Below are 26615 nucleotides of genomic sequence, written 5' to 3' on the forward strand. Positions count from 1 at the left end.
TTGAGAATGAAACTTACTCCTTGATTCTCCGTGATGGCTGGTTTACAGTGGCGTAGCTACCGCCCCCCCCCCCCCCACTGAGATTTTTAGTTTCTAAAAAAATTATCATTGATCTACATGACGCCATGGGCGTCAATCCTGGGGGGGGGGGGGACAGGGGACATGTCCCCCCCCCCCCCCAGCCCACACTTTTTGAAGGGTGGGGGACACAATATCAAATGTCCCCCCCCCCCCAGATTTTTGAACTCGTGTCTCATTTACAGGGCCCTATTATGTACTACAATGTATCTTTTGCTTAGAAAATATTGGTTAAAGTGGTCAGAAATTGCCTCAGATGGCACCACAGAGCATTTAGAATCCAACATTTTTCGGGGCCCTTAAGCGGGCCCCGAACCCCACGCCTAAAGCTCAGAATTCTGGTAGCTGATTCAATGACTCCAACCTCGAAGGCAATGTTCAAAAAATTTTCTTATGCCTTTAGCTGACAAAACCTCGAAAACTATGTTTAAATTTTTATCTTTTGTGCTAAGATAATTATTGGTTAAAGTGGTAAGAAATTGCCTCAGATCACACCACAGAGCATCGAGAATCCAATTTTTTTCGGGGCCCTTAAGCGGGCCCCGAACCCCACGCCTGTAGCTCGGAATACCGATAGCTGATTCAATGACTCCAACCTCGAACACGATGTTAAAATAATTATCTTTTGCTAAGAAAATATTAGTTATCTTTTGTGCTAAGATAATTATTGGTTAAAGTGGTAAGAAATTGCTTCAGATCACACCACAGAACATCTAGAATATTTTTTTTTTCGGGGCCCTTAAGCGGGCCCCGAACCCCACGCCGTAAGGGCTTCGGGCTTCGCGCTCGCATCCATGAAATGTTCCAGTCCCCCCCCCCCCCCCCCCCCCCCCCACTGAAAAATTCCTGGCTACGCCATTGCTGGTTTAGCATCGAGATGTCACATCAGTTGTCTTCTTGAGGCGAAAAATATGAAGTTACAAAAGTCACTATGATTTTGTTTGCACTTACCTTTGAGGGTTGCGGTTTCCAGTACGAACTAGTGCAGGCTGTCAGACATCCATTCAATATTCGTACGACGATTTCTTGCAGAACCTCATTTTTCAATACTCCGAGGTGTGCACTGGATCTGACTGCAGCGTAAATCGTAGAACAAATGGTCGTGCACAGCGGCCAATTCAAGATCAACACACGGTCCGCCTCCACAGACTGAGGTGACTTTGTGTGTGTGTACAAATTATTTTAGACACGCGGGATTAGCGCGTTCAGACGTCATCCGGATCGGAGGCACGAGCGCCTATGTAAATCAGACAGTGCGTGTTATCACCGTGAACACGTCCTCCTCCCGCAAACGGGTTGATGGATTGACATTTTGTCACAATTTTCCCTCGTCACTGCAGGGGCCCCTACAACTCCACAAGACTTTCTTAAACTTTGAAATACTTATGAATGATGCCTCCGCCACCACTGATCGAAAAGGGCGCCCTCAAGAAAAGATTGCATAATGCACGTCACACCGCCATGCGTTACGTGTGTTAAAATTGTGTGCGCAACCGGGATTTTGTGATGAAGAATAGCAGTTTTTAGAGATAAAATTGCAAATTCTTGGTTGTAAAAGGCAAACTTCTTCTTCTGTCATGGGCTTACTCCGATTCACATCCCTTCTGAATGAAGCAACTAGACGCAATGTGAAATTTGCTTTCGACTTCCGAAAACAGGTGATAGATTAGCGTTGTTTGGAACGGTTTACCGTGTGTTTCCGACAGCGGATTCATGTCATTAACTCGTAACTTGTTCCATATCAAATGTGTTTTTCTTTTATTCTCAGATTTTACCTACAAGTGCTTGTTACCGGCATGCATCCTCTTCAACTGGAAATGTCGTAAGTGTGCTTTCGTTTGGGCATTGTTGGGCATTCCTATTTTCTGTCAAAAATTTTGGGACCAAAAGATTTTTCAAATTAGAAAGATTCCCATATCTGGCCATTACTTGTCATCCTGTGCACAAACCCTATGAGACTGATCTGAAAATTTTGAAGTGTTTTCTCAGTAAATACCTTAATATTTTCCCTGCTATTGCTAAATTTGACTTTTTGGGATATATTATTGATTATCACTTTCATGACTTTCTGATGGCAGATTGGTCACTGAACATGCTGAAGGGAAAAATTAGTGATGCCTGGCCAGATATGCGAATCTTTCCTTCAAATTTCTTGAATTATTTTTCTAGATAGCTTGAAAGTGTAGGCTTTATTTGTTCTTTTTTCTGTATTGGTATTTTAAGAAGTAATTTGTATTCTGTTTATAGGATGTGCGAAAGATACGCAACATTGGCATATCGGCCCACATTGACTCTGGAAAGACGACCCTCACAGAACGGCTCTTGTTCTACACAGGCAGAATCAAACAGATGCACGAGGTACGTAATGCCAAAATCAAGTCCCTCCTTTCCCTGTCATTCTATTGACCACTCCCCCCCCCCCCCCCCCCCCCCCCCCGGGCAAACTTACAGTTTGACATTAACACCATAACATTAACGACCATTTACTATTTTGTACTGTAACTTGGTGTAAGTGCATGTGAGAGTTTGAAATTAGTTCAAGGTATTATTGTGCCAGATTTCAACAACTGCATCTTTACCATAGTGTTTTTGTCAGCATTTGCTAATATTTTCATCAAATGATCCTGGTGCCAGGCATGCAGTAAATCCAAAGCTGAAGATGGAACCATAGTTTGAAAACCTCCAGCACTTTTTGTAAAGTTGCTGTGATTTAGTTTAAAATGATTGATTGTTTTGTTTTTTAATACATATTTTTTAAGGTGAAAGGAAAGGACAATGTTGGTGCCACGATGGACTCCATGGAGCTAGAGCGACAGAGAGGAATCACCATACAGTCGGCTGCGACACACGTTGAGTGGAAAGACTACAATATCAACATCATTGATACACCAGGTGGGTCTGAGCCCCAGGACCTCATCTCATAACACTGCTTAGCAGGAGATAGCTGCTTAGCAAGTTAGAAAATTGAATTATTTGGGATGAGTGCATACCGGAAGGCATGTTATAGGTACTTAAATGTCCAATTTTTTTTTATCTGAAATTCCTCAGGGCATGTTGACTTTACTGTAGAAGTAGAGAGAGCCTTACGCGTACTAGACGGTGCCGTGCTGGTTCTGTGTGCTGTAGGAGGAGTCCAAAGCCAGACTTTCACTGTCAACAGACAGATGAAGCGATACAACGTGCCACGCATCGCATTCATCAATAAACTGGACAGGTGAGTTTTATGGAGTACCTCAAAACTTGGGGTGTTTTTGAAATCACGTCTTCAGCTCTGAGCACAGCTTCGTCGTCTTGGTTTTTTTTAAAGGGTACATTTTAAAATAAATTATTAGCCCGGGTCAAGCTAATGTATGATCTTACATTGTGGGCACGTGTGGTCCAGCGATGGAAAACAATATTCGTGATCGTGAGGTTGTGGGTTTGAGCCCCGCCGTGGCCATGCGTGTTGTGCCCTTGAGTAAGGCGCTTTACCTCAATTACTCCTCTCAACCAAGGTGTTAAATGGGTACTGGCATTATTCAGTGCTGGGAAGATAACAGACTTGCTGTGGAGGAGGTGTGGCGATCCCCCTACAGCAGCATATGAGTCTGGCCCAATCGCTAACGAAAGAGCTATGAGCATTCCAGTCCTGTTAACACAGGTTTGTCCCCTTTTTTATAGCCATGTGTTGGAATTGTTTCAGAAATCTTTTGCTCACTGTAACATCAGATACTAAAAAATGTTTCTCCCCAACAGGCTCAAGGCGAATCCACACCGTGTGTTGTCCCAGCTCCGTTCCAAGCTCAACCACAACGCAGCCTTCTTGCAATTACCCATTGGCCTGGAGTCCAGTACTAAAGGTGTGGTGGACCTGATCCATCGACGAGCCATCTACTTCGAGGGAGACCAGGGGTGAGTTGACGGGGGAAACAAGGGCCCTCACAATCACTGAAACATTTTTTACAGTGAAGGACACAATGCAGTGAGAGATCTTATTGGATCCAGGCATATACTGCTGATGGAACTGTTTGTCCTATTCAAAGAATTCTGATGCTATGGCCTTGGGCAAGACACTTGACTGTCATCGCCTTGTCAACATTTTTAAAACGTGCTACCGTAAACTGGCATGTTCTAAATCACATAAGGAATTATTGTCTTATTTTCTGTGATAATCTGTACAGGCAGAATGTTATTCAGAAGGAGGTTCCTGAGGAATTGCAAGCGGAAATGGAAGAAAAGAGACAAGAAATGATAGGTAAGGAATCCTCTCAAATTGCATTAAAACCAGGACATATTGCTTGTAATAAGATTACGTATAATTTGGTCAGCACGTACATTTGTTAAGCAGCATCTTCCGGATAACAGCTCCAAGCATTTGGACTCTTCCGATTGCCTCACAACTGATACCATTGGAATACACAAATTGCCGTTTCTGAATTATTTCCATCTAGTCTCAAATTTTAATTTGGAATTGTGAATTTTGCTTATGAATTGATTAATTTTCTTGGCTTTCCAGAATGTGTAGCAAATGTGGACGAGGAGCTCGGTGACATGTTTCTCTCAGAATTGGAACCAAACGAAGAGCAGATAAAGGTTTGTATTTCCTATTCTGTGTTAGATTTTTGACCAAATTTAGAAGGTCGCGCAATATTTTAAATAATATTTTTCCAAAAATGTATGAGTCTTTAAATTCCCGGCAACAAATCTGCATAAATTGTCCCATTTGAGACATCAGTAATAAATGGAATTCCTGAAAAATAAAAACCAAGACTATGTTTTCCCAAAATATCTCTTCCTCTTTTTACATTTTACAGGCAGCCGTCCGTCGTGCGACCCTCAAACAAGCCTTCACTCCAGTCTTTCTCGGAACAGCCCTGAAAAACAAAGGAGTACAGGTACAAAGCATTTGATATATTACATAAACAAATTACATTTCATTGTTTGCCTTGAGTTAACTGGATGGTGTGTATACACACAAAGATTTTGCGGTATTCAGAACGGATGACGGATAAACACGCAACGAGCGAGGCCGGAAATATCTGTCAGTGACCCGCTCGCAGTGAGCCGGAAATATCAGGATGTATTACCCGCAGATGACAGCCTGAACCCATCTGGCATCGAGATTCATGAAAACAGCCCGCGCGTGAGTCCGATCAATGACAAAATATTCCTTGCGTGAACTCGTTAACACCCATCACTATAACTGCATTCTTTCAATGATTTTATGTCCACTCAAATCTATGACTTCAAGAGATAAATTATTTTCTTGTTTCTTTGCTTTTCTCACAGCCATTGCTTGATGCAGTCTTGGACTACCTCCCCAATCCCACTGAAGTGGATAATTACGCCTTTGACGAGTAAGTATTCAATTTTCAGCATTTCTAGAAGAGTGAATTGTTCAGAGCATTCTAGGTTTCTTCATCAAGCAGATTCTTGTTTCTGATATCCTTTCCAGGGAGGATCAAAAGTTGAAGATGGATCCAAGGAGAGATGATTTGAACCCATTTGTCGCTCTCGCCTTCAAACTTGAGGTATGTTGCTCTCCCTTTGGTTGACAAATCAATGTAGCAAATAAACCGTAGCAAATATAGTACAATTTTAACATAAAAAACAGCCGATAATTGTACACAAATCAATGAGGACAGTGGTAACAAACTGCAATCTGAAATTTGTTGCTTTCAATATACTGTTGAACAGTCCCAAATTTTTAGTTTTTTTTGTATTAGCCGATAATTGTACACAAATCAATGAGGACAGTGGTAACAAACTGCAATCTGAAATTTGTTGCTTTCAATATACTGTTGAACAGTCCCAAATTTTTAGGTTTTTTTGTATTTTAGAATCGGGATTTTTCTTCAGTTTGTATGATTTTACATTCAAATAGTGTAAAATCTGACATGAATAGCGTCCAAGCTTTTTTGAGCTTGCCCAGTTCAAATACTAAACCTAATAACTGTAATAAATTCAAATAATGAAAGGTTTGCGGAAACACCATGTGCGAATAATTTCTCAACTAAGAGAATGGTTCTGAAAAGAACCAGAGGTATAAACTCGACGTTCCGGTCAGTATGCTCTGACCGTCTTCAGGAGAGTGCCTAAACTTGTAATAAATTCATAAATGTATGCGTGCGTTGGATAATTGTACAGGCTGGGCGGTTTGGTCAGCTGACTTACATGAGGGTATACCAGGGCCATCTACAGAAGGGTCAATACATCTACAACACGCGGACAAACAAACGAGTCAAGGTGTCTAGGCTGGTACGCATGCATGCTGATAAAATGCAGGTGAGAATCTGAAAAATCCTCAATCTATTACAGTCGAGACTTTTTAGATCTTTCAAGACCACATTATTTTTCATCAGGTGTTAAATTTTTCTAAGATGAAATAATGAATGTCATTTAATGAGTGGAATACTGTTGTAAGCAGTCAACTTCACGTAAAGTTTTTATACAGGCATGACAGGTTTCACCAAGATCTGTTTCAGACCTCTTGAAGATCCACTAAATCTGCAAAGTGTTTATATAAATCCTCCTTTTAATAACATGTAAAAAGCCAAAAAAAATGTTGGTACATGTTTATTCAAATTTAGAGCATTTGAGTCAAATCCATCACCAACAGCAAAACATGTACAAACATTTTCCTGCATGTCAGTAAATGTTCCAGAACATCTTGGAAGCGGATTTAAGAACTGACCATTCCAAATACCATTCTCCCTCCTCAAAATAGTCTAAGATCTTGTGGTTTATTTTTTGGTTTTTTTTCTTCTGGCAACCAGGACCAGACTGACATCTATGCTGGTGACATCAGCGCCCTCTTTGGCATTGATTGTGCCAGCGGCGACACCTTCGTCTCCAAACCCAAGTTCCAGCTGTCCATGGAATCGATTCACGTCCCAGAACCTGTCATTTCGCTTGCCATCAGGCCACAGAAAAAGGTAGGATCATGTCACGACAAATCAATGCACCTCCAATTTTAGGAGATTTTTATTAAAGTTTTTCGTCGTTAATTTTGTAAAAGCACAAGAACAAGTATCCCTTGTTTTTACATCTGTCCATGCCTAGTTTGTGTTTGCAACTGTCTTACCCCCCCCCCCCCCCCAATATGGATCATCAGAAAATTGTCATCTTTTCCAACTTGATTTATCTTCTTGTCCTCAGACCGACATTGATAATTTCTCCAAAGCGATCAATCGTTTCACCCGTGAGGACCCGACGTTTACTGTGCACTTTGACAATGAGAGCAAAGAGGTTTGTGTTAATCCATTAGCTCATGTATTACATTGTATTTATATTGTAGTTGCTTCACATTCTCTAACATTTCATTTACTCCTTGATAAATCCTTAAACCGTTCATTGCTTGGGCAGGCCTTAAAATCGTACAGTGCTGGGGCAGATTTGGGCAGTATATGGAGTAATAGGCACTTTGGCCTAGTGGAAAAAATAGGTTGAATTTGACAACTCCACTCTGCCTTTTGTGATTGTTGAAAACCTTGTTTTCCCTTACCTGGATGATATTTTGACATGTTTTATTTTGCAGACGATAGTGTCCGGCATGGGAGAGTTGCATCTTGAAATCTACGCCCAGAGGATGGAAAATGAATACAACTGCCCTGTGGTTGTAGGCAAACCCAAAGTGGCCTTTCGGGAGTCCATCTTGCGACCCATAGAGTAAGTAAATCTTCACGTCCGGATTCTGTGATAACCCAGACAGAATAATAACAGTTTGCATTTGGATCGGTCTCATCAGGAAATGACAACAGTCATCGAAAGTTTCCTGAACCTGTGATATTCAAAGAGTAGAGATTCTACTTTAAACCTGGGTTCGATTTCACTGATTTTCTCACCATAAATGAAAATCCTCGCAAAATCTAATCGAAATCGAACATATTTCAGGGGTCGCATAACCATGGGCAGGAGTTTTCTGCTTTTGCCATTTGTACATCCCTTAACATAAAGGATTCTGTGATGATTTGGTCATCGTCCAAATTTCTGCTTCAGCACGGTAAGCACGTTATGGCGAAAACAAGCTCAGAATATGGATTTGATCAATTTTTTTTGTTGTTTTTTGTTTGTAGATTTGACTACTTACACAAAAAGCAGTCGGGCGGCGCCGGCCAGTACGGTAAAGTTATCGGTGTGATTGAGGTGAATGCGAATGAATATTTTAAAGAATCACATGTAAACTGTGCTTAACACACTTGACATATGGAGTTTTGTAAAACCCCCTTTATGTTAGATTTTTCACTTAATGCAAACTAACCATTAAAACGTACAAATAAAACACTAAACATACACTGACACGCTTGATTTGTAATTTTCTAGCCTCTACCTTCGGATTCTTACACCAAGATAGAGTTCGAAGACGAGACCTTGGGAACCAATGTCCCCAAACAGTTTGTTCCAGCAGTGGAAAAGGTGAGCTTCAATATTTTCTTCGACTATTTCATGTACAAAATGTACTCTTCTTTGACTCCCTGGTATCTGTTGCTTTTAACTGTGGCTGCATTGAATTTGATTTTATTATGCGTACTTGCCTGTGCCTCTCCTTTTCTTTCCAAGTTAGGTTTCGACCCCTCGCCACTTTCTGGATAAAAAATCATTACCTCCATTTAATATTTTATTCCCTTTCATCCTTCAAGCTTAATTTATTTTTTCTTTATTGTTTTTTATTTGCCATTTGTAAATTGAACATGTTTGCTACCTGCCTAATTATGAAAAGTCAGTGTTCCTGTTTCCAAGAGTCTTTCTTGTTATCTTAGTTGGGGAGATCCTGTCTTTTTTAATTTTTTAAAATAAAAAAATAAAACCAAATTGTAATGCTGATGTAACACTTTCCATCGTATCAACAATCTCAAAGCGCTTTACAAATATTTCCAATGAACTTACCTGACTCTTTAAAATGATCAAACACCTGTTTCTTCATTTCTTTTTCTTTCCTTTTTTTCCAGGGTTTCTATGAAGGAGCAGAGAAGGGCCTCCAAATAGGCCAGAAGATCACAGGTATCCGCATGCGTCTTCAAGACGGTCAGCATCACATGGTGGACTCTAGTGAGCTAGCTTTCAGGTTGGCTGGTCTTGGAGCCATCAAGCAAGGTCAGTTTTATAAAGTCCTTGTCTCAATTATATGCTTTTGATGTAATATGCTTTTGCTGCTGCATAAGATTCGAACCAGCCAGCTGACCTAGGCAAGATCAGGAGTCAAGTGGTAAAGACATCTGCACTCATCAGAAAGAGGTCTTGGGTTCGAGTCCCACCTGAGCACACTTGGGATTCTGTTTAAAAACGCGTTTCTTGTAGCCCAATTTGGCGCATTCTAGTACCTTCAATGTTCCAACACCTGGTTGGTAGTACAAAGAAAGTAGAACCCCATAGTTGGCTCCTGAACTCACAACCGAAAAACATTTTTCAACATTTTTATCGGTATTTTTCCTCAGCAATGAGTGAAGTAGCATGCCACATCTTGGAACCGATCATGAACGTGGAAGTGACAGCGCCCTCAGAGTTTCACGGTACCGTCTTGGCTGGCATCAACAAACGCAACGGGGTGATTTCGGGCTCGGATGGCGGGGAGGGGTACTTCTCCATCAGTTGTGACGTGAGTCTGTAATTGATTAGAAATTGATTACAAGGATTCAATATAGGATACCGGTCTAGGGCATGTGCTTGTAAACATTCGTAGTTATAATCAAATCTATCATAACTTCATTAATTTATATTTTCCATGAAAAATCTAGACACAAATGTCATATGGTATCAACTGGGATAAGAAATATATTAGCATTCAATTAAGAAATAGATTACTCTCAACAATAACAACAATAATGGCGACAGCGGCCACAACAACAAGAACAATGACAACAAGGACAACAACAACAACAGGACTCAAAGAAAAGAAAACTGTGTTTTATAATATCATTAACACCACAATGTATGGCAAAATTGGCAATATGACAAAACTTTTAAAAGACAATTGATAATTGATTAAAAACATTAATAATTTAGTTTAAAATATTGAAGCCTGTCAGACCATAATTACATTTCGCTTGCACTTCATCGATGGAACATCATTTCGATAATATTGGCCAAAACTTTTCTGACCCTTATCTGCAGGTGCCGCTGAACGACATGTTCGGTTACGCTACCGAGCTCCGGTCTGCCACCCAAGGCAAAGGCGAGTACACCATGGAATACAGCCACTACCAGCCCTGCCGACCCGCTGTGCAAGAAGCACTGATCCTACAATATCAACAAGAAAACGGTCTGGTCAAAACGGCCAAACGCTCAAGATGATGAAGGTATTGCTGTAAAAGAAGTGTATATTTATTATAACTATTGTCTGCAATATAAATAATGACTTTGTTGTTTTGAAACTATTGTCTGGGTAATATTTCAGACATTTTTTATTTATATTATTTTTAGAGTGTTAATAATGTTTTTAATTAAATACTAGAAAATGAAACGAAATTTCAAAGAAAAGTATCCGTAGATATTTTCCAGAGCTAAAAGTACCTGGAAAATCATGTGTAAAGTCCACTCTGTGGAAACAAGAAATATAAGTGAACATGTTCTAAGGTTCACGGAAAGGACTTGAAAGTTGATTCAAATATGACAGGAAGTTGATCGATGATGGGCCAAGTTTTAACTTTTAATTGAGGTCGGGGGTTCAAGTCCCAACAAAGTTGGTTTCTTTCACTCAACCTGATATTTATCAAAATGAAAGTAGGAAGTTTCCTTTGTGCTTTGTTTGAGGATTTGTCAACAAGTTGAGTTAATTAAAAAAAAAAAATTGCCAGTTTAGCCTAAACTATTCCGATGTTGCAGAGACTTCAACAGTGAGGGTTCGAATCCTTCCAAGGCACATAGAACGAGTGTCCTTGAGCAAGGGATTTTACCACACTTTCTTTACCTCTTGTGATGAACTTGGTTGTACATGATTTGATGAAAAAATAAAAATGCCATCGCACTTGCTTCTCACAATCACTCGGGTAGTGATATTTAAAATGATTTAAGCGACAAGAAAACTCACTGAGTGCAAACCAAACAGCTTGCCGTCTCAAGTAGGAGTCATTTGCAGTGTGTGCCAATTTGGATTGCAGTGTCATGTTGCAATACACTAGTATAAGCCTTATTACAAATTTGTAGACCGTAATTATAAGGATAATGTTAATCAGTCATCCCATGTTGTACTTTTTTTTCATCTGTGTTTATATTATCAGTGAGAAATAAAAACAAAACTGATATCAGACCAATGTTTTTGGTTTTCTTAACGTTCTTGAACAGATTGAGCAATATATCAAGTGAAGTTACCGTATGTTGTGTATCTGTGATAAGTTTTCCTTTACATGTGTAAAGATATTGTCAAATGTTGTGAGTAGTGTCTGCCCCCGTGTTTATTCTAGATATAGCCAGCACCTTGATCGATTGCATATTTATGTGTCGTGTGTGCAACTTGAAAATGTCATGTACACGTCCTTTCGCCGTTTGCGAGTTAGCCACGCCCCTATGGAAATGTGTACGTTAAGTTTTGTGTCTCAGATTTTGCGCGTTCCACGTTCATTTGTATATCATGTAATTGGACAATATTTCACAAGCTGCGTTGACGCGATTCAACCGGGATAGCTTATTATTATAACAGCCTTGCTATTATTTTTTTATGGTAACGAAAGCAATATACTGCGTCCAAACTGAAATGCGGTCTTTTTCTTTTGACTGTCCATAGACGCATTGCATCTGACGTCACATCTGAGGGCAGGTGTTAGATCCTATGTAATCCACACGGGTAGACGCACTGTGTTATGATTCTTACTGAATTTTAAGCGATAAATATCTGTCCATAGTGAGTGCGTTCTGCTGGTGAAATTTGTGTCAATTTCAATGTGGCATTTGCGACGCGCATTTATACAGAGATGGTTACGCGCGCCCAAGTGACATCCGCTAAACCATATAAGCCAGGTTGGCGTAGCGGTACTTTCGTCACCTTCTCCCGCGCGCTGTGACCCGGGTTCAAATCCTGCCTGGGCCAACATGTGGGTTTTCCCCAGAATATTCTTCTGGGCTTTTCCCTCCTATCCTCCAAAAACGTAGTTTCTTCTCATTGTCTCCTCTCAGTGCAGGTTTCTTCAGGCTTGCGAGCTACAGTGCCTATAATTATAATGCGCTTTTGAGGAATCCTTGGTTTCATATTCAGAAATAAATAATGATAATAAATGTTGGCCCAGTTTACACCAGACCCCTTGTGGTTTGCCATCTCCCTTTTTTTCTTTGTTCTCTCATCCACCCTCCCCTGCATCTTTCCACACCTTTCCCACCTAATCCTCCTTTAGTGTTTCTTCTTTCAGCCCTGCATGTTTGTGTGCACCCCCATGTTAATTTCTGTTTTAGCCTCTGAAGAAGAACTTGCTAAGTTCGCAACGTCAGGCCACATTAATTTTTAGATTAATGATAATAATAATAATATTAACGTACAGTTACTTTTTGTAAGACAACTGGATTATTAAAGCGAGCCTGGACGAGACATGTACAAACGGCACCTGTGAAAAAAAATTACAATATGCCAGATCTCATTGACGCGTGCTTTACATATCACTTAAATGATAATGCAAATCGATGTCTGTATAATCAACAATCTATGTAACTGTGTTATCGGTCGCACTGCAAATATTCAGTATCCACTCATTCAAAATTCCATCCGTGTGTGCCGTATTTTATTGTAAAGCCACTCATTCAAAATTCCATTCCCAATATAGTATTGTTCATTCTTTGTTATATTTTTTTTTACAATGCCTTAATTCATGAATAATGTTGTTATCACTGTGTTTTATAGAAAATAAGTTTACAGTATATGATGACTCGATTGAAACAACTGTGTTCATAATTATTTCCGTATTTCCTCAAAACCTCAGCGCAGTAAAATAGCCTATCAGGGTCCCACTTGGCTGTTGGGGCTCATTGTTAATAATTATTCGCGAGCAGTTGTCATTGCCTATTAGTTCCCACCACGCCTCAGGTAGAGATAGTCATACTTGAGGCATGTATACACCAGACAGCTGATGATAATGCAGCGTACTCTTACGGTACTTGAGGTCGGCATAATACGCATTCCTGCTGGTATCCGCAACGACTGGGCGATCCAGTCACGGACTCGAGATGCGTGTATACTGCACTGTGTGAATATGAGAGCGGGCTTGAGTCCGATTACCAGCGGCACATAATGTAAAGCCAGCTTACAAAAGGTCAGCCTTGGCCACGCGTGATTATGTACCGAGCACAAGTACACTGCGGTTATAGCCGTGCATAATAACCATACTCGAGTGTCGCCAACAATACAGGGAGAGTGTGCTGCACAGAACGTAAAATATTGTACATGTACATGCGGAAACTGAATGTTGACCTCGAGCAGTAAAAGTACTACTACTATAGCTCAGCTCAACGCGACTGATACTCTGCTGTGCTTGATAACATCTTATTCCTCCATGATAATATGGAGTCTAGGTCGAAAAGGTTAAACTTCTCGGTGCTGGAGAGGGACGTCTTGCTACGTCTGATCGAGGCGAACATCGAGATCGTCGAGTCGAAGAGAAACGACGGGATGACGGTGCGACGGAAGGACGCAGCCTGGTCTCGGATCGTGGCCGGGTTCAACGCTGAGCACAACGTGGTCAAACGGACGCACCGCCAGCTCCGTAAATACTGGAACAACCTCAAGATGCGGGCCAAGAAATCCATGAGCTCTAACGGGTACTCCACGCTCAACTTGCCCACCGCGGGATCGGTGGCGCTGCGCATGGGGAAATCTAACTCCCGGAGTCCTGGTATCCCTAACAAGACACCGGATGGAATGGTTTCAAACGGGGCTTGCGCAACCACCAGTGGCCGTATGCCATCGTCCTCTCTTGGGACGGTTGTGGTCAAAAGTGAGCCCAAGGACGCGTGGTCTTACCAGGAGCAGCAGAGTCAGGAAGGGAAGGATGGAGCGGAGCTGTGCTCGCCAGTTCCGCTCACCGAAGGAGGCCAAGATGACGAGGAGGTGGACGAACATCCCGGGAGAAGCAACGGTGAGGTGACAGACCCAGAGGCGGAGTTCGAGGATGTGCATGATTCGGATGATGAGGAGATAGGTGTGCATTTCCCTTTTAATTTCCATTATTTTGTGAACAATATTTACCGTTAACATTGGTGAGGGAGTAAAACTTGAACAGCTACTTTTGGTAAAAAGAAATTAAAGGTTATTTGTAAGTTGGTTTTATCAAGTGACGTAATCTTCAAAATTAAGTAACTCGAAATGTTTGTTGATTTAACCAGAGATTAATTTGCATTTATTAATTATTGTTTAATTGATGGGACACGTTATTATGATCATGTTAACGCATGATGCAGAGTCGTGTTCCTGAAAAGGCTTTATATTAGAAAAAAAAAGTAATTAAAGGTTCGATTTCTTGCCATCCAAAATGGTATATTTGAAAATGGGTGATTTGATGGATCTTATTTTATCTGTTTAATCTATATCCAGGAGAGGTTTTCCACTGCGAAGGCGACAGCGATTACAGACACGAAACAGCCGCCGGGGTGATGAGCGACTTCGACAACCCCAGCAGCCACCATCAGTGGACGGCGATGGACTACGCGCGCAACGAACACGAGGCCAAGATGGCGCTGCTGACCGTCCAGATGGAGACGGCTCACGAGCAGCGAGAGCTGGCCCGTGAGGTACGAGAACAGACGAGACAGCGCCACCGGCTCGAGATGCAGGTGCTGGAGGAGAAGCGACGATACCGGAGGATAAAGATGAACGCGCTGACTCCACACGGACACTCGCTGGTACACGGTACCCACGAACCAAGAGCCCTAGAGCCCAAACAGAAGACTTCACTGGATAAAGCTTAGACACCTACTTCCGGACAAGGGCCCAATTTCATGTCGCTGCTACGTACTAGGCACACGATTTTCTGCTAACAGAGCCTCTATTTTCTGCTAACAGAGCCTATTATTCAGAGCCTATATTCAGTGGAGCAGTAAAAGGAAAGCGCAAGCATGCATAACCGAACAAAGTTCATGAATTGGTTAGGTCACAATAGAAATCTCCATGCCCCCCCCCCCCCCCCCCCATACACACACACCAAAATACTGATAATGTCCCTTTTCCTTCCCCAACCAAAAATGTATTTTTTTTGTAAGTTGTATTTTTCTTTAAGTAAGCAAAATAATTTAAAATAGCTCTATGGGGGGGGGGGGCACATATTGCAAACGTCCTAAATTGCAGTTTTTCCCAGTTGGGCCCCATAATGCCTCGTTATATCCATTGACATAAGAAATTGTAAACAGTAAGCGTTTTGCTAACTTAAAAAAAAATACAACTTAATATAGCTCTATGGTGCCCCCATGATATTCGTGTGCCCCCCCCCCCAAAAAAAATTCTAGCTTCGTCACTGAACCGTTAGCACATCCACACCATGAAATAGTGCTTAAATTTAGCACATTTATCTGTTAATATTTTAAGCACAACTTTTCTGTTGTTAAGCTGTGTTATGAAATTGGGCCAAGGCCACAACCCCCACCGTACTATAATTTGCCATGCAAGCCGATGTTAACTTAAACGCAAATGCAGAAAGGGATGTCAACGATTTCGAAAGTCGATAATAATGGCTTAATCTGTAAATGATTAGATGGTTCGTTTAATGAGTAACAAACTCGATGTAGGGCCTACTCTGTCGGCCAACTTGCTTGTGGTAAAACGCTTATACCGACAGATGGCAGATAAACACTTGTAATTAATTAGCGCAATGTCTGTACTTTATCATTCCCATATAGCGTACTTGTTAGCGTACGACGGTAGTATTTATATCTAGGCCTACTGTTTGAAAATAATTTTTAAAAAAGGTACAGAATAAACTGTGTGTTCAAGTTGAAAAGAAAATATTTTGTTGATACACTGATGATCCGTCGTCTCCCAAGTATCCTCGTATAGAGGGCGCACTTGATGCTTACCATGGCAGTGTGATATTTTCCCATAAGTCTCCGCGTTAGATGTTGACTGGGAAAACCCCGATGAGAAACAGTTTCAGGCATGCACAATACTAACTACCGATTACCGACAAGTCTGGAGGTACGCCGAGTGCAAATGCGGAAGTAAACCCCTGGTTGGACGTATTAGTGAAACAGTATGTATATCATAATACAGTTCACTTATTTTTGTAGGCCTAGGGTAGGCTAACGTATACGTACGAACGTATCCTTAAATGGATCGTTAGACGCAATGATATATCAGCTCTATAAAAGTAGTCACCGTAGTGGATAGTACGGCATTTGCTGACAACATGGAAGATATAAGCTATATACAGAGCACTATTTTCTGCAGGAGTATGGTCGTCAACTAATAGCTCGTAAGGCTGTGTAGTCAGTATTTGTGAAAAGCAAACAAAACATGGTGAAATGTGACGACTGCATTACTTTTGCTAGTTTTAATGTAGTTGGTCCCAACGTAATCTATTGTGGTTCTGTAGCTGAAACCACTGCGGTGCCATCAAGGCCATTCCTCAAATACTATATGCCATGTATGTCAGGTGGCATAGTGTTGTATTGTTCCGCACGTGGCACTGCATTCTTAGTTTATTAAGCTCTTGAAGAGGATGCTAGACATATTTGTTTGAAGAATCTTTTTGTAAAGCTTTGAAGGTTATCCAAATTGGAAGCGACACTTGAAGAAAAATAATTCTGAGAATTAAACGATTATATAGTGTCTTTTTAATATTCAGCTGCTTTATGTGAACATCAATAAGGCCAAATAAAAAAAAGTTTAGCGTCCTGCCTTTTTGAAAAAAAGGAAGGAGGCCATTTTTTCTTCAAAAATGGCCGCCCGACCGGGCCATTTTCAAGATGGCCGCCAGCTTTTTTTTAAGTGGCCGTCATGGACTCGGGAAATGGCATACCAGCTAATGGGCTAGTTGCAACAGAGACAGAGGCCAAAATGATGTCACTGTTTAAAATTTATCATAATTATCAAAAGAGGCGGCCTCCAAAAAGGAAGTGGGCGGGGAGGCTTAACACTTTTTTTACTTGGCCTAATTATTGTAACTGGCGATCCAAATTCTACTGAAGTTCCTTTAAACGGACAATCCTACATTGATTTTCCCACCTGTTTTCCCTTTAAGTGTCATCAGTCAACCATCAAATCTCCACAGTGTGTTTATCATGAAATGCGAGAAGTGTGGTGTGGCTAAACTCTCCAACGAGTTTCCGCCGTGGACCCTGACGGAGTCCTGCAAACACGCTGCCTTGCACTGTCTCCGGGTAAATGTTATTTCATCACTATGATGATTATAATGATCAATATTACCATTAATCTTTCTCACTGTACGTTCGTTGCCCTTGCCTTTTCTGTTTTTGGTGTGCGACAGCAATTGCATTTTTCTAGTATCATCGAAGTTAAGCCTCCCAAAATGACGTAAGAATCTGCCACGATTAAACAGATGTCATGTAGCCTACACATTTTGAACACGTTTGTCATTCTTGCGGCACGGAGTACATTGATGGAAAATTTTTTTTGGAAGATGGCTACCAAAAATACAAGTCTTTTGGTAAATGCATTTTTAATGCAACTTCATGAAATACAGAAGTCTAGCAAAAATCAATATACCGAGAATGCATGGAGATATCTTGAAGTTAGTTTGCTGAACATAGAGTGACAAGGAGGACAACTATAATAGTGAAATTTAGGTATACTACTTTAAAGGACAAGTTGTGTTCACATTTCACTTTCAACAAGCAACTTAAATTTTCTCAAACATCAAGTAAAATCGATGTATTTTTTTTTAAAGTGTGTTACAGATCACGCTGAAGAACACGGCAAGTGCTCCCAATGTGAGAATCCAGTGAGCAAAGACGCCAAGCGGCTTCAACGATGCTACGAGCAACTCAATGTGTTGTTTCCCGAGTACGAGCCGACGTCCGCCCCTCAGACCGACACGCCGACTGGTGAGACGGGCTACGTGAGTGTGGCCATGCTCAATGGCGACAGCACCAGTGTGGAGCTCAAGCCGACCATGACTGTGGCGAGGTTGAGAGAGATTGTCAGGAAAGATCTTGGGGTGCCACCCCAGAGTCAACAGCTAATTTACAATGGCACAGAGATGAAGGTATCTCGACAGTTTCGCCATTTTCCATTGATGATCCTTGCTGATTTGTATATGAAATGTAAAGATCATAATAAACTCCATAAATAGATTTGTGTAAGGTCTCTGATGTAATGTTCAATTGTTTGTATGATTATGAATAATCATTTAGTTATCTATTGTGTATTAGCTGTATATGGACATAAATGATTAAATGTCTATTTGAATTGAATTGAATTGAATAGGAAAAGTAATAAAACTATAATAAACAGTCCTCATACGGAGTACATGTAGGCTTATCACAATTTGTAATGTCCCTTCCCACTGACAGAATAAAAAATCAAAATATAGAAAGCATGCCAATTATTGTTCTGGTTATCTGCTAGCTTAACATAATCAGGTTATGAGTTCAAATTCAAGTTGCATATAATGTTCGATAAACAAACCCTGTCATCAATATTATTCCCCCAGCACCTTGAAATTGGTTGTCCTCTTGGTTTTGTCTTACTTTCTGCGTGCTTAATTTTTTTCCATAACTCTCCTTGCTCTTTCCTCTCTCTGATTCCTTATGGTAGGAGTTTACAGATGACAAAGCGGCCGCAACTCTCCGCCACTACAAGGTAGTGCCGGCTACGACCGTCTACGTCAGGCGCCTCCTGTACGCAGCCCCGGACAACAACCTCAACAAAGTGGTGTTCGACCTCCACTGGGGATACCCGTCCACCGGAAGGGACTACCTGGACGCCACGGCCATCATCTTCAGCGGCACTGAACTCGTCGACTACCTGGATTACCGGAAGCTGTCGCACGAGTCTCTGCGACACTCCGGCGACGAGATGAACAGCGTGACAAGAACAGGCCACCACCTGATGAACGTGGACCTGCACCAAGTCCCCAGCACCTTCACGCACATTTTCTTCACGCTGAGCTCGTGGCAGTCGCCGACCATTGCCAAGTTTCCAAACCCGAGTTTGCGGTTCTACGAAGAGTCTGACCCGAACACCATGCTCTGTGAGGACACCATCACCAAGACCAACCAGTCCCAAGCCATCGTGATGTGTTGGCTGTCTAGAAATAAAGGGAAATGGTGTGTGTATAGTGCCGGCAAGGCCTCGGCTGGGAACTCCGAGGACTACAAACCGCTGTATGCAACAATTACAGATATCATCGCAAATGGATTGTAGGAACGAATTACAGACTGCCTGTAATGAAACACGGAGATGATCGATGTACCAGTTTAAGCCATCCAAGTAATTCATGGCCGAGACATTTTGGGTTCGAATGAAATTGAAATGATATTTACATTAGCTTTCTTTCTCTGGTTGGTTAGAAAAGTATTAATTGATTTTTGTCTGTTCTGTTTTTGTGTTATATATTTATAATGATTAACAAGTGTGAAGTGAGGACACTTGCAGATTTTTTTTTTTCGAAGTTGAAGGTCCGAAGCCAGCCAGATGTGAGGCGTGGGTCCTTCTTAGTTACAAAAAAGTGGACCCTATTATTTACTAAGAAGCCTATAATTAATGCCGCAACTGCTATAAGAATCTAAATGGGGGCACGAGGAATGAATTTGAACCATAGCCAGTCGAATCAAGTACTGATTTTTTTTTAAATTTAGTTTGGGATTGTTTGAGATTAAAATTGACAGTTACATACAAGTGAACATGTGTCGAATTGGGGATGAGTTTGATCGACTCTTCCCTCAACCATAACTACACGTCTGATTTGGATAAAGCAAATGACTTAAATTATTATCAACCAAAAAAGGTCATAGATCAGCAGTCCCCACGACTCAAGTTTAGTACAACAATAGTTTCCAACATGCAAAACATATCCCTAAACATGTCTTTAAAAAGCATGCAGGCAAAATATGCACAAGTTATAACTAGACAAATAGGAGACGAAGTTTATACAGTTATGGATTTGGGAAAAACTGCCATCCAAAAAGAATTTGGAAACAAAAAGACGGGATAAATGATGTGGGTAAATGGCAAAACCAACATCAAAACATTTTATCAAAATTAAATGTGTAAATGGAGTTGAACATGATCCCTGCTTATGTACACAATACTATACTTTGTATTGTACCCGTGTCACGCCATTTCAGGCATATACTCGTTTCACAGTCTGGGAAAAACCCGAATGAGAAATCATTGACCTTTGACACCACTAGCTTATTTCAGGGGCTACGTGCGCAGGGACAAAATACATTATAATATTCAAATTGGCGGCAGTGAGAAATAACCTATTGCGTGTATTGTGGGAAAACCCGTGTTGCGAAATGGTCTCTCGGCGTATGGAACGCCAATTGAACAAAAATAGGGATTTGGCAGTGCACTTTACACTACACGGTATCATTATTGCAAGTGGCACGTTGGAGTATTTCCCTGCGGTCTTTACTCGCAGCTCTACTGTTTGAAGGGCAACTTGTTAGACACCAATGAATTTACGAAGACATACTGACAGTGACAAACTCTTGCAATATTGACAAGGCCAACCACAGCCCAAGGACACTGCATCTTTCACGGAATGAATCAAAACCCGTGTACACGCGGTACCCGAGGTACCCGATGAACGGGAAGTAGCGTCACCGATAACGACTACACAGACGGTTTCATCAGGCCCCGCCGATAGGTCCATTTTACCCACGATTTGCTGTAGTCTACGTGGTTCTCCTGAAGTATACGTAGTACCCTAGTTTCCGCCATGAAGTGTGACAAGTGCGGCGTCCAGAAACTCTCCCGTGAGTTCCCACCGTGGCCCTTGGTGGAATCCTGTGACCACGCTATTCTGCACTGTCTGAGGGTAACTATAAAATTGTCTCTGATCATCTGATGTAACGTACCTTGGTGTTATCTTATGACGCTACCTCAAAATAAATAAATATATATGTAAGCAGTGAGAACAGGCTCTTCAAATTTAGATGTAATACAATGTATTTTATTTTTTTCAGTGGTCAATGACAGCTGTGCCATTGCCATGCAGCTCTGTAAAACTCCAATAAGAGGCTTAACAACATGTGCTTTCTTGATGGTGGCTAAAAACTGAACCAAGCTAAACCACAGGATTTTGGCCTGGGCCTCGCATTCCTGGGCAAACCACACAGGGATCATAAATACACAGAGAGGGTGATAAAACAAAGTAACTAGTGTAGAAGAAATAACATAATGTACATGGTCCTTATATGAATAAAACTTAAACTGCATAACATGTACATAAAACAATGAAAAGAATATTAGAAAAATAATTTCAATATATGTAACATGCTTGAAAATGAAAACAATCCAAACTTGTCAAACTTGTGAAAACCATACCATGCACTATTGGAACATTAAAAATATAAGTAATCCAAAAATCTGCATCCAGATTATCTCATACAAATTAAGTAAATCATAGTAGCAGTAAATCATTACAGGATGACAAAAGCATGGTTGAAATATTCCACCGGTTACCTGTATATGCATGTCGCAAACAAATGTGTCTATCTCCTAAGTTGTTGTGATTATATTTTGAATTTTATATTTTTAAAATATTTGTTTGATTCCGATATTTTTGCAGTGTGTCACAGCACATGCTGAACAACACGAGCAGTGCTCTCAGTGTGAGAACAAAGTCAGCAAAACCTCCAGTCGTCTGAAACAGTGCTACTGCCAACTCAAGGCCCTTTTTCCCGAGTACGAGCCCACGTTTGTGCCCCAGACCACAGCGATGGCGTCCGGCGAGAGAGGCTACGTCAGCATGGCCATGTTGAACGGCGACAGCACCAGTGTGGAGCTGAATCCGTCCATGACAGTCTCCAGACTCAGGGAGATTGTCAGACAGAATCTGAAGGTGCCACTGGAGAATCAACAGCTGATTTACAACGGCAAAGAAATGAAGGTACATCAGCAACATTATCGTGTTACAAAAAAAAAAACCGTGTGTGTTTTGATCGGACTGGAATTGTCCAAAAGATCATGATGGCTGGCTCCATTATCCTGTGTGAATTTTTTTTTCGCCTCGCACGCGAGGCGAAAAACTCCCCAACTACGTGGCGAGCTATTAACTGTACAATGAAAGCACATAGAATTCTTGTTTATCGGCCGCGTGATTTCAAAAATGGGGACAAACGCCAGCAGGCTTTCGAAGAATTGCACACAAAATCACGTCAACAGAATATGTGGTTTTATTGGCTAGGTAATCTATTTCTTAGCACAAATTCCCGCATTTTTTAAAAGTTTTTTTTGCCTCGAGAGGTGAAAAAAATCAAACAGGATGGATATTTGCCTCACAATCTGCAGTAAACTCTGCAAATATTGACCGCACATGGGGATATTTTGAACGTTCTGAGCAAACGGCCTAAGTTCGAATTGACTCGATCATCCCCTATAGCTCTCTTTGGGCGGGCTTAATACATGTAGTATACTTTCAGGGACACTCTACTTAAGAGTGTCTCATACCTACATGTGGGCCTATCAATCATTGTACCAATAATCCTGATTCTATCGATTCAACACTTTTTAAGTTGTCAATCGGTCTGTGTTTTGACTGCATACATTTGTCTGTTATTTCATTTTGACAGGAAGTCACCGATTCACATGCCCAGGCGACTCTTGCCTTTTACCAGGTTGCTCCTAAAACGACCATCCACGTCCGGAGGCTTCTTTACTCGGTGCCTTCTGGTCTGGACAAGGTTGTCTTCGACCTGTACTGGGGGTATCCAGCAAGCGGACAAGACTATCTTGACGCGAGTGTTCTGATCTTCCAAGGGGGCCATTTTCTAGGTGTTCTTGATTACAGGAATAGAGAACAGTCCGCTATGCGGCATTCGGGAGATCTTATGGACAATTATGCACGTAAGGGTCACCACTTGATCAACGTGAATCTTCACAGCATCCCAAGTTCAATCACCCACTTGTTCTTCACTCTGAGCGCTTGGGCCTCTCCCACAGTCTCCAAGTACCCAAATCCCAGCCTGCGGTTCTACGAGGAGTCCAACCCTGGCAAGATGCTCTGTGAGGACACTATAAAGAAACTGAACTACTCCCAGGCCATAGTCATGGGCTGGTTGGCCAGGCAGGGCGGCAACTGGTGCGTCTTCAGTGCTGGCAAGCCATCTGCTGGCAATGCCATGGACTACAGCTGTCTGGTGTCAACAATACAGGGAATTATCACAAATGGATTGTAAAAGGGCAGAGACAGCCATGATTATAAGAATGTGCCAAGAAAAAGAGATGGTTGTTGAATCGGGAAGCGCAGACCAAAGTAGTTTACCCTATATGTACCTTTAAGGCCTACATTGAAATTTAAAAAAGTGCTAATTAAAAATATCTTCAAAGTTTCTGAATCTATAAATACATGTTGTTCAACAGTTGGCCCTCTTATTATTCACTATGCATGCCCCTGCCCCCTGCCAATGTAAATATTTGATGTTATTAAAAAAAAATATTTTAAAGAGAAGTAGATTTGTAGATCTGAAGGGGTTGCATTTGATGTTCAAAATTGTATGAAATTTAAAATAGTGGTTTTTTTTTCATTTTTCTTCAAAATAAGATAAACTGTTCAAGTTTTTAAGTTCCAAGTAATTAAGCATACATGCAATGCATACATTAACATGTTTTGAAGACTGAAGCTGGCGTAAAGATGGATTCGCAAAAATGTAATAAAACACATGTATTTGAGTGACTTCAACAAGATGGTAGTTCATCAGAGCATATAGTTTTCCATATACACGAGGTTACCTACGGAGGTCGGCCACTTGACCTCTCTTCAAAGCCCCTTTTGAAAAGGAAAAACAGAGTCGTTCAAAATTACCCTAATTTGTTGGGTCTGACTGACCCATGACCTAAACTCTTGGGTTAATCACGTTCGCGTACAATCGATATCAGGCTGACGGCTTCGGGTATACGTTGTAAATCTTGTCGAGCACTGCGGTGTGGCCCCTAGAAAAAAAAATCAGTATTCCAATTGTTTACAATGAAAAGTCATAAAGGCCAAAAGGTCAAATTAAGGCAGGGGAACATTTTAAATCTTGACCCGCGCGGTAACAGAACATAAGTATTTTGAAGAGGTTGTCATTTTTTTCAGTAATATTTTTGGTTCCATGGTTTGACCTTGGTGATTAAGTATATGTGGCCCATTTTCGAGTAGTAATAACTGGTGGTGCAAGGGGTGTAAGTGCCGCCACCACCGTCAAAATAGTCCGCCCCTTAAAAAAAACCCCAATTTTTTTTTAAAACAAAAATTGTGAGCCCCCCCCCCCGCAAATCTTGAGTTCGAAATACACCCCCTCCCCCTGGTTTGAGGCAAATATGTTCTCACCGTATAAAAGCACGTCGGCTCGTCGCTCGTTATTGCGCATTGGACCCGCCTATTTTCTGGAAAAAAAATACAGTATTAAAATACACCACTAAATATTTTCAATTAAATTTTTTTATTTAAGCAATTTTGGATTCTGGTTTCAACTTGTTGCTCATTGATACCTCTACATATTTTATAGCCCTCCCCCATACCCATACCACGGCCACCCACTGCCAACCATCGGGGCCACGCTGCATGTGTGTACATGCACCGCCGGGCCCTGCCACCGACCGATGAAATAAAATACTGGTAGGTATTGACATTTTCAGTGTACACGATATACAGTCAAAATATATAGCTCGAAAAATTCAGGCGACTGAAATGAACATGTCATGCATGTTGCTGGAGCTATACTCTATGCAACGGTACATGTACGTGTACAATGTACTGTACTGTACATGTACATGTACTCACACACTAGCAATGTCTTGACCTTTGACATCGTACACATGATTTATGAGGTAACCACCTGCGCATGCACGAACAGCGCAGACACGTGGGCTTGAAAAAGGGAATTCCCAGTGTGAGAAATTCTGGCGTATTTTCCAATGAGGGAGGGGCCTGCATGTAGTTCCACGCACCACGTACAGCTCTCAGCATTATTATGCAGTAGTTATTATTGCAGGCCTAGCCCTGTTGGGTCCTTCAACCGAAACCGCAAATTCCTGTGTACTCCTTGTCCCCCTCAAACTACAAGTTTCGTGTGATAAGGAAGGGCTAGCTCTCTCCACGACCACGTATCTACATCATGAGCAATCACAGTTAGGAACACAGCGGAGTCGGATTGCTACAAGTGGGTAATGGCTGCTCTCCCTCAAAGTCAAACGCGTCTGGAATGTCTGGACGGAATAAACGCCACATTCAAAGACGAGGGATCATAAGGAAAGGTTCAGCGCTTTTGGAAAACTGTCTTTGTGGACTGTTGGATTCAGGCAGCTGGATATGATGGATCCATGTCACCATTAATAATCATATCTTGTGTTTTCTGCGGCATGTTCTAATATCACATCAGGTAAGATATCACATTCATCATTGTTCTAAGGATATAGAACTGACCTTTTCACACTATTTGCACATAATTATTCATGATACTGGCCCAGTTTCGGATAATACGCTGGACTGCCAATTAATCGCTCAAGTAATTTTAGAAATTATTTTCTTTGCCTTTTTTTTTCAAATACAGCGGGTGTCAACAAAAATGTAGCAGTCAGTAGCAGTATTAAGTTATACATATTAAATTAGCACTCTCTTTTGTGCAAAAAACGTATCCATGGAGTCTGAAGGTATAGTAAATACTCTGCACTATGGTATTTAATTTCCATCTCATTTAGACACCCTAGTCCAGAGATACATCTATTTAAATCACGGAAAGAACTTGAATTCCAAGTTGGGCGACTTTTCAGATTATCTGGCATATAATGAAAGCCATTCACATACCAAGGAGCCTGTGGGAATACCTTTCATTAGATATCAGATAATCTGAAAAGTCGCCCAATTTGCCCCAAAAGATTTTGGCAGTCTTTACAAGCTTTGCCGTAACTTTTATACAAAAGGCCCACATCACTCAGAACAAATCTGTCAAGGTTAAGTACATATTCACACCAACGAAAAGATTTAGTTTCCTCAGAAAAAAAAAGTTGTGTGACTGCTGGTGCTACATTTTTTAGACACGCTGTATATCTCAGCAGGTAAGTCGTGATGTGACAAAGGGATCTGGGGAGGGGAGGGGAATGGGGTGGGAGGCTCCTCTCTGAGTTAGTCGATAATTTATAGTTCATATATTTAAAAGGATTTAAGTCAAGAGGCGCATCCTCTTCAGAAGAGCGACTGTTCATCTAGTGGGACAGACACGAGTCCATAATTATGAATCGGGAGTTTTTTCTGTTATTATAGGGACGGGTCCTGACCCGGCATATGCCCGGTTGATTTGCTTGGAAGGCCAAGGAGGGTAAATACCACAGCGTTGTTGGCAAGTTCTTTGTGGTTGGAAAAAGCATGGATAATCCATGTACAGATATCGTATTAATACATAATATTAATAAGTTCAACTAATTCAGTACCGGTATTTATAATCGCAATGCATATCTAACTAGTACATCCCTTTTATGTTTC

At 41.2% G+C, this 26615-nt stretch overlaps 4 protein-coding genes across 4 annotated transcripts; all 4 read left to right on the plus strand.

Moving 5' to 3' along the window:
• The first annotated feature begins 1505 nt into the window (after positions 1-1505).
• On the plus strand, positions 1506-11428 carry LOC119723496 (elongation factor G, mitochondrial-like). Its single transcript, XM_038194177.1, has 20 exons — positions 1506-1736; positions 1847-1900; positions 2326-2436; positions 2838-2970; positions 3127-3292; positions 3814-3969; positions 4239-4312; positions 4574-4650; positions 4872-4952; positions 5347-5414; positions 5513-5588; positions 6205-6342; positions 6834-6992; positions 7216-7305; positions 7595-7725; positions 8133-8202; positions 8380-8472; positions 9006-9150; positions 9492-9652; positions 10168-11428. The coding sequence occupies exons 1-20, from the start codon at positions 1656-1658 to the stop codon at positions 10345-10347; spliced, it is 2244 nt and encodes a 747-aa protein (XP_038050105.1). The 5' UTR covers positions 1506-1655; the 3' UTR covers positions 10348-11428.
• A 1827-nt stretch (positions 11429-13255) lies between these two features.
• LOC119723499 lies at positions 13256-15712 on the plus strand. Its single transcript, XM_038194181.1, has 2 exons — positions 13256-14174; positions 14567-15712. The coding sequence occupies exons 1-2, from the start codon at positions 13538-13540 to the stop codon at positions 14938-14940; spliced, it is 1011 nt and encodes a 336-aa protein (XP_038050109.1). The 5' UTR covers positions 13256-13537; the 3' UTR covers positions 14941-15712.
• A 375-nt stretch (positions 15713-16087) lies between these two features.
• LOC119723498 lies at positions 16088-20213 on the plus strand. Its single transcript, XM_038194179.1, has 4 exons — positions 16088-16214; positions 17205-17343; positions 17871-18188; positions 18740-20213. The coding sequence occupies exons 2-4, from the start codon at positions 17245-17247 to the stop codon at positions 19346-19348; spliced, it is 1026 nt and encodes a 341-aa protein (XP_038050107.1). The 5' UTR covers positions 16088-16214; positions 17205-17244; the 3' UTR covers positions 19349-20213.
• An 86-nt stretch (positions 20214-20299) lies between these two features.
• Positions 20300-23837, plus strand: LOC119723497. Its single transcript, XM_038194178.1, has 3 exons — positions 20300-20969; positions 21723-22043; positions 22726-23837. The coding sequence occupies exons 1-3, from the start codon at positions 20871-20873 to the stop codon at positions 23329-23331; spliced, it is 1026 nt and encodes a 341-aa protein (XP_038050106.1). The 5' UTR covers positions 20300-20870; the 3' UTR covers positions 23332-23837.
• Positions 23838-26615: the final 2778 nt, after the last annotated feature.

This window comes from Patiria miniata, unplaced genomic scaffold (assembly GCF_015706575.1).
Source record: "Patiria miniata isolate m_02_andy unplaced genomic scaffold, ASM1570657v1 HiC_scaffold_17, whole genome shotgun sequence".
Classification (NCBI taxonomy): domain Eukaryota; kingdom Metazoa; phylum Echinodermata; class Asteroidea; order Valvatida; family Asterinidae; genus Patiria; species Patiria miniata.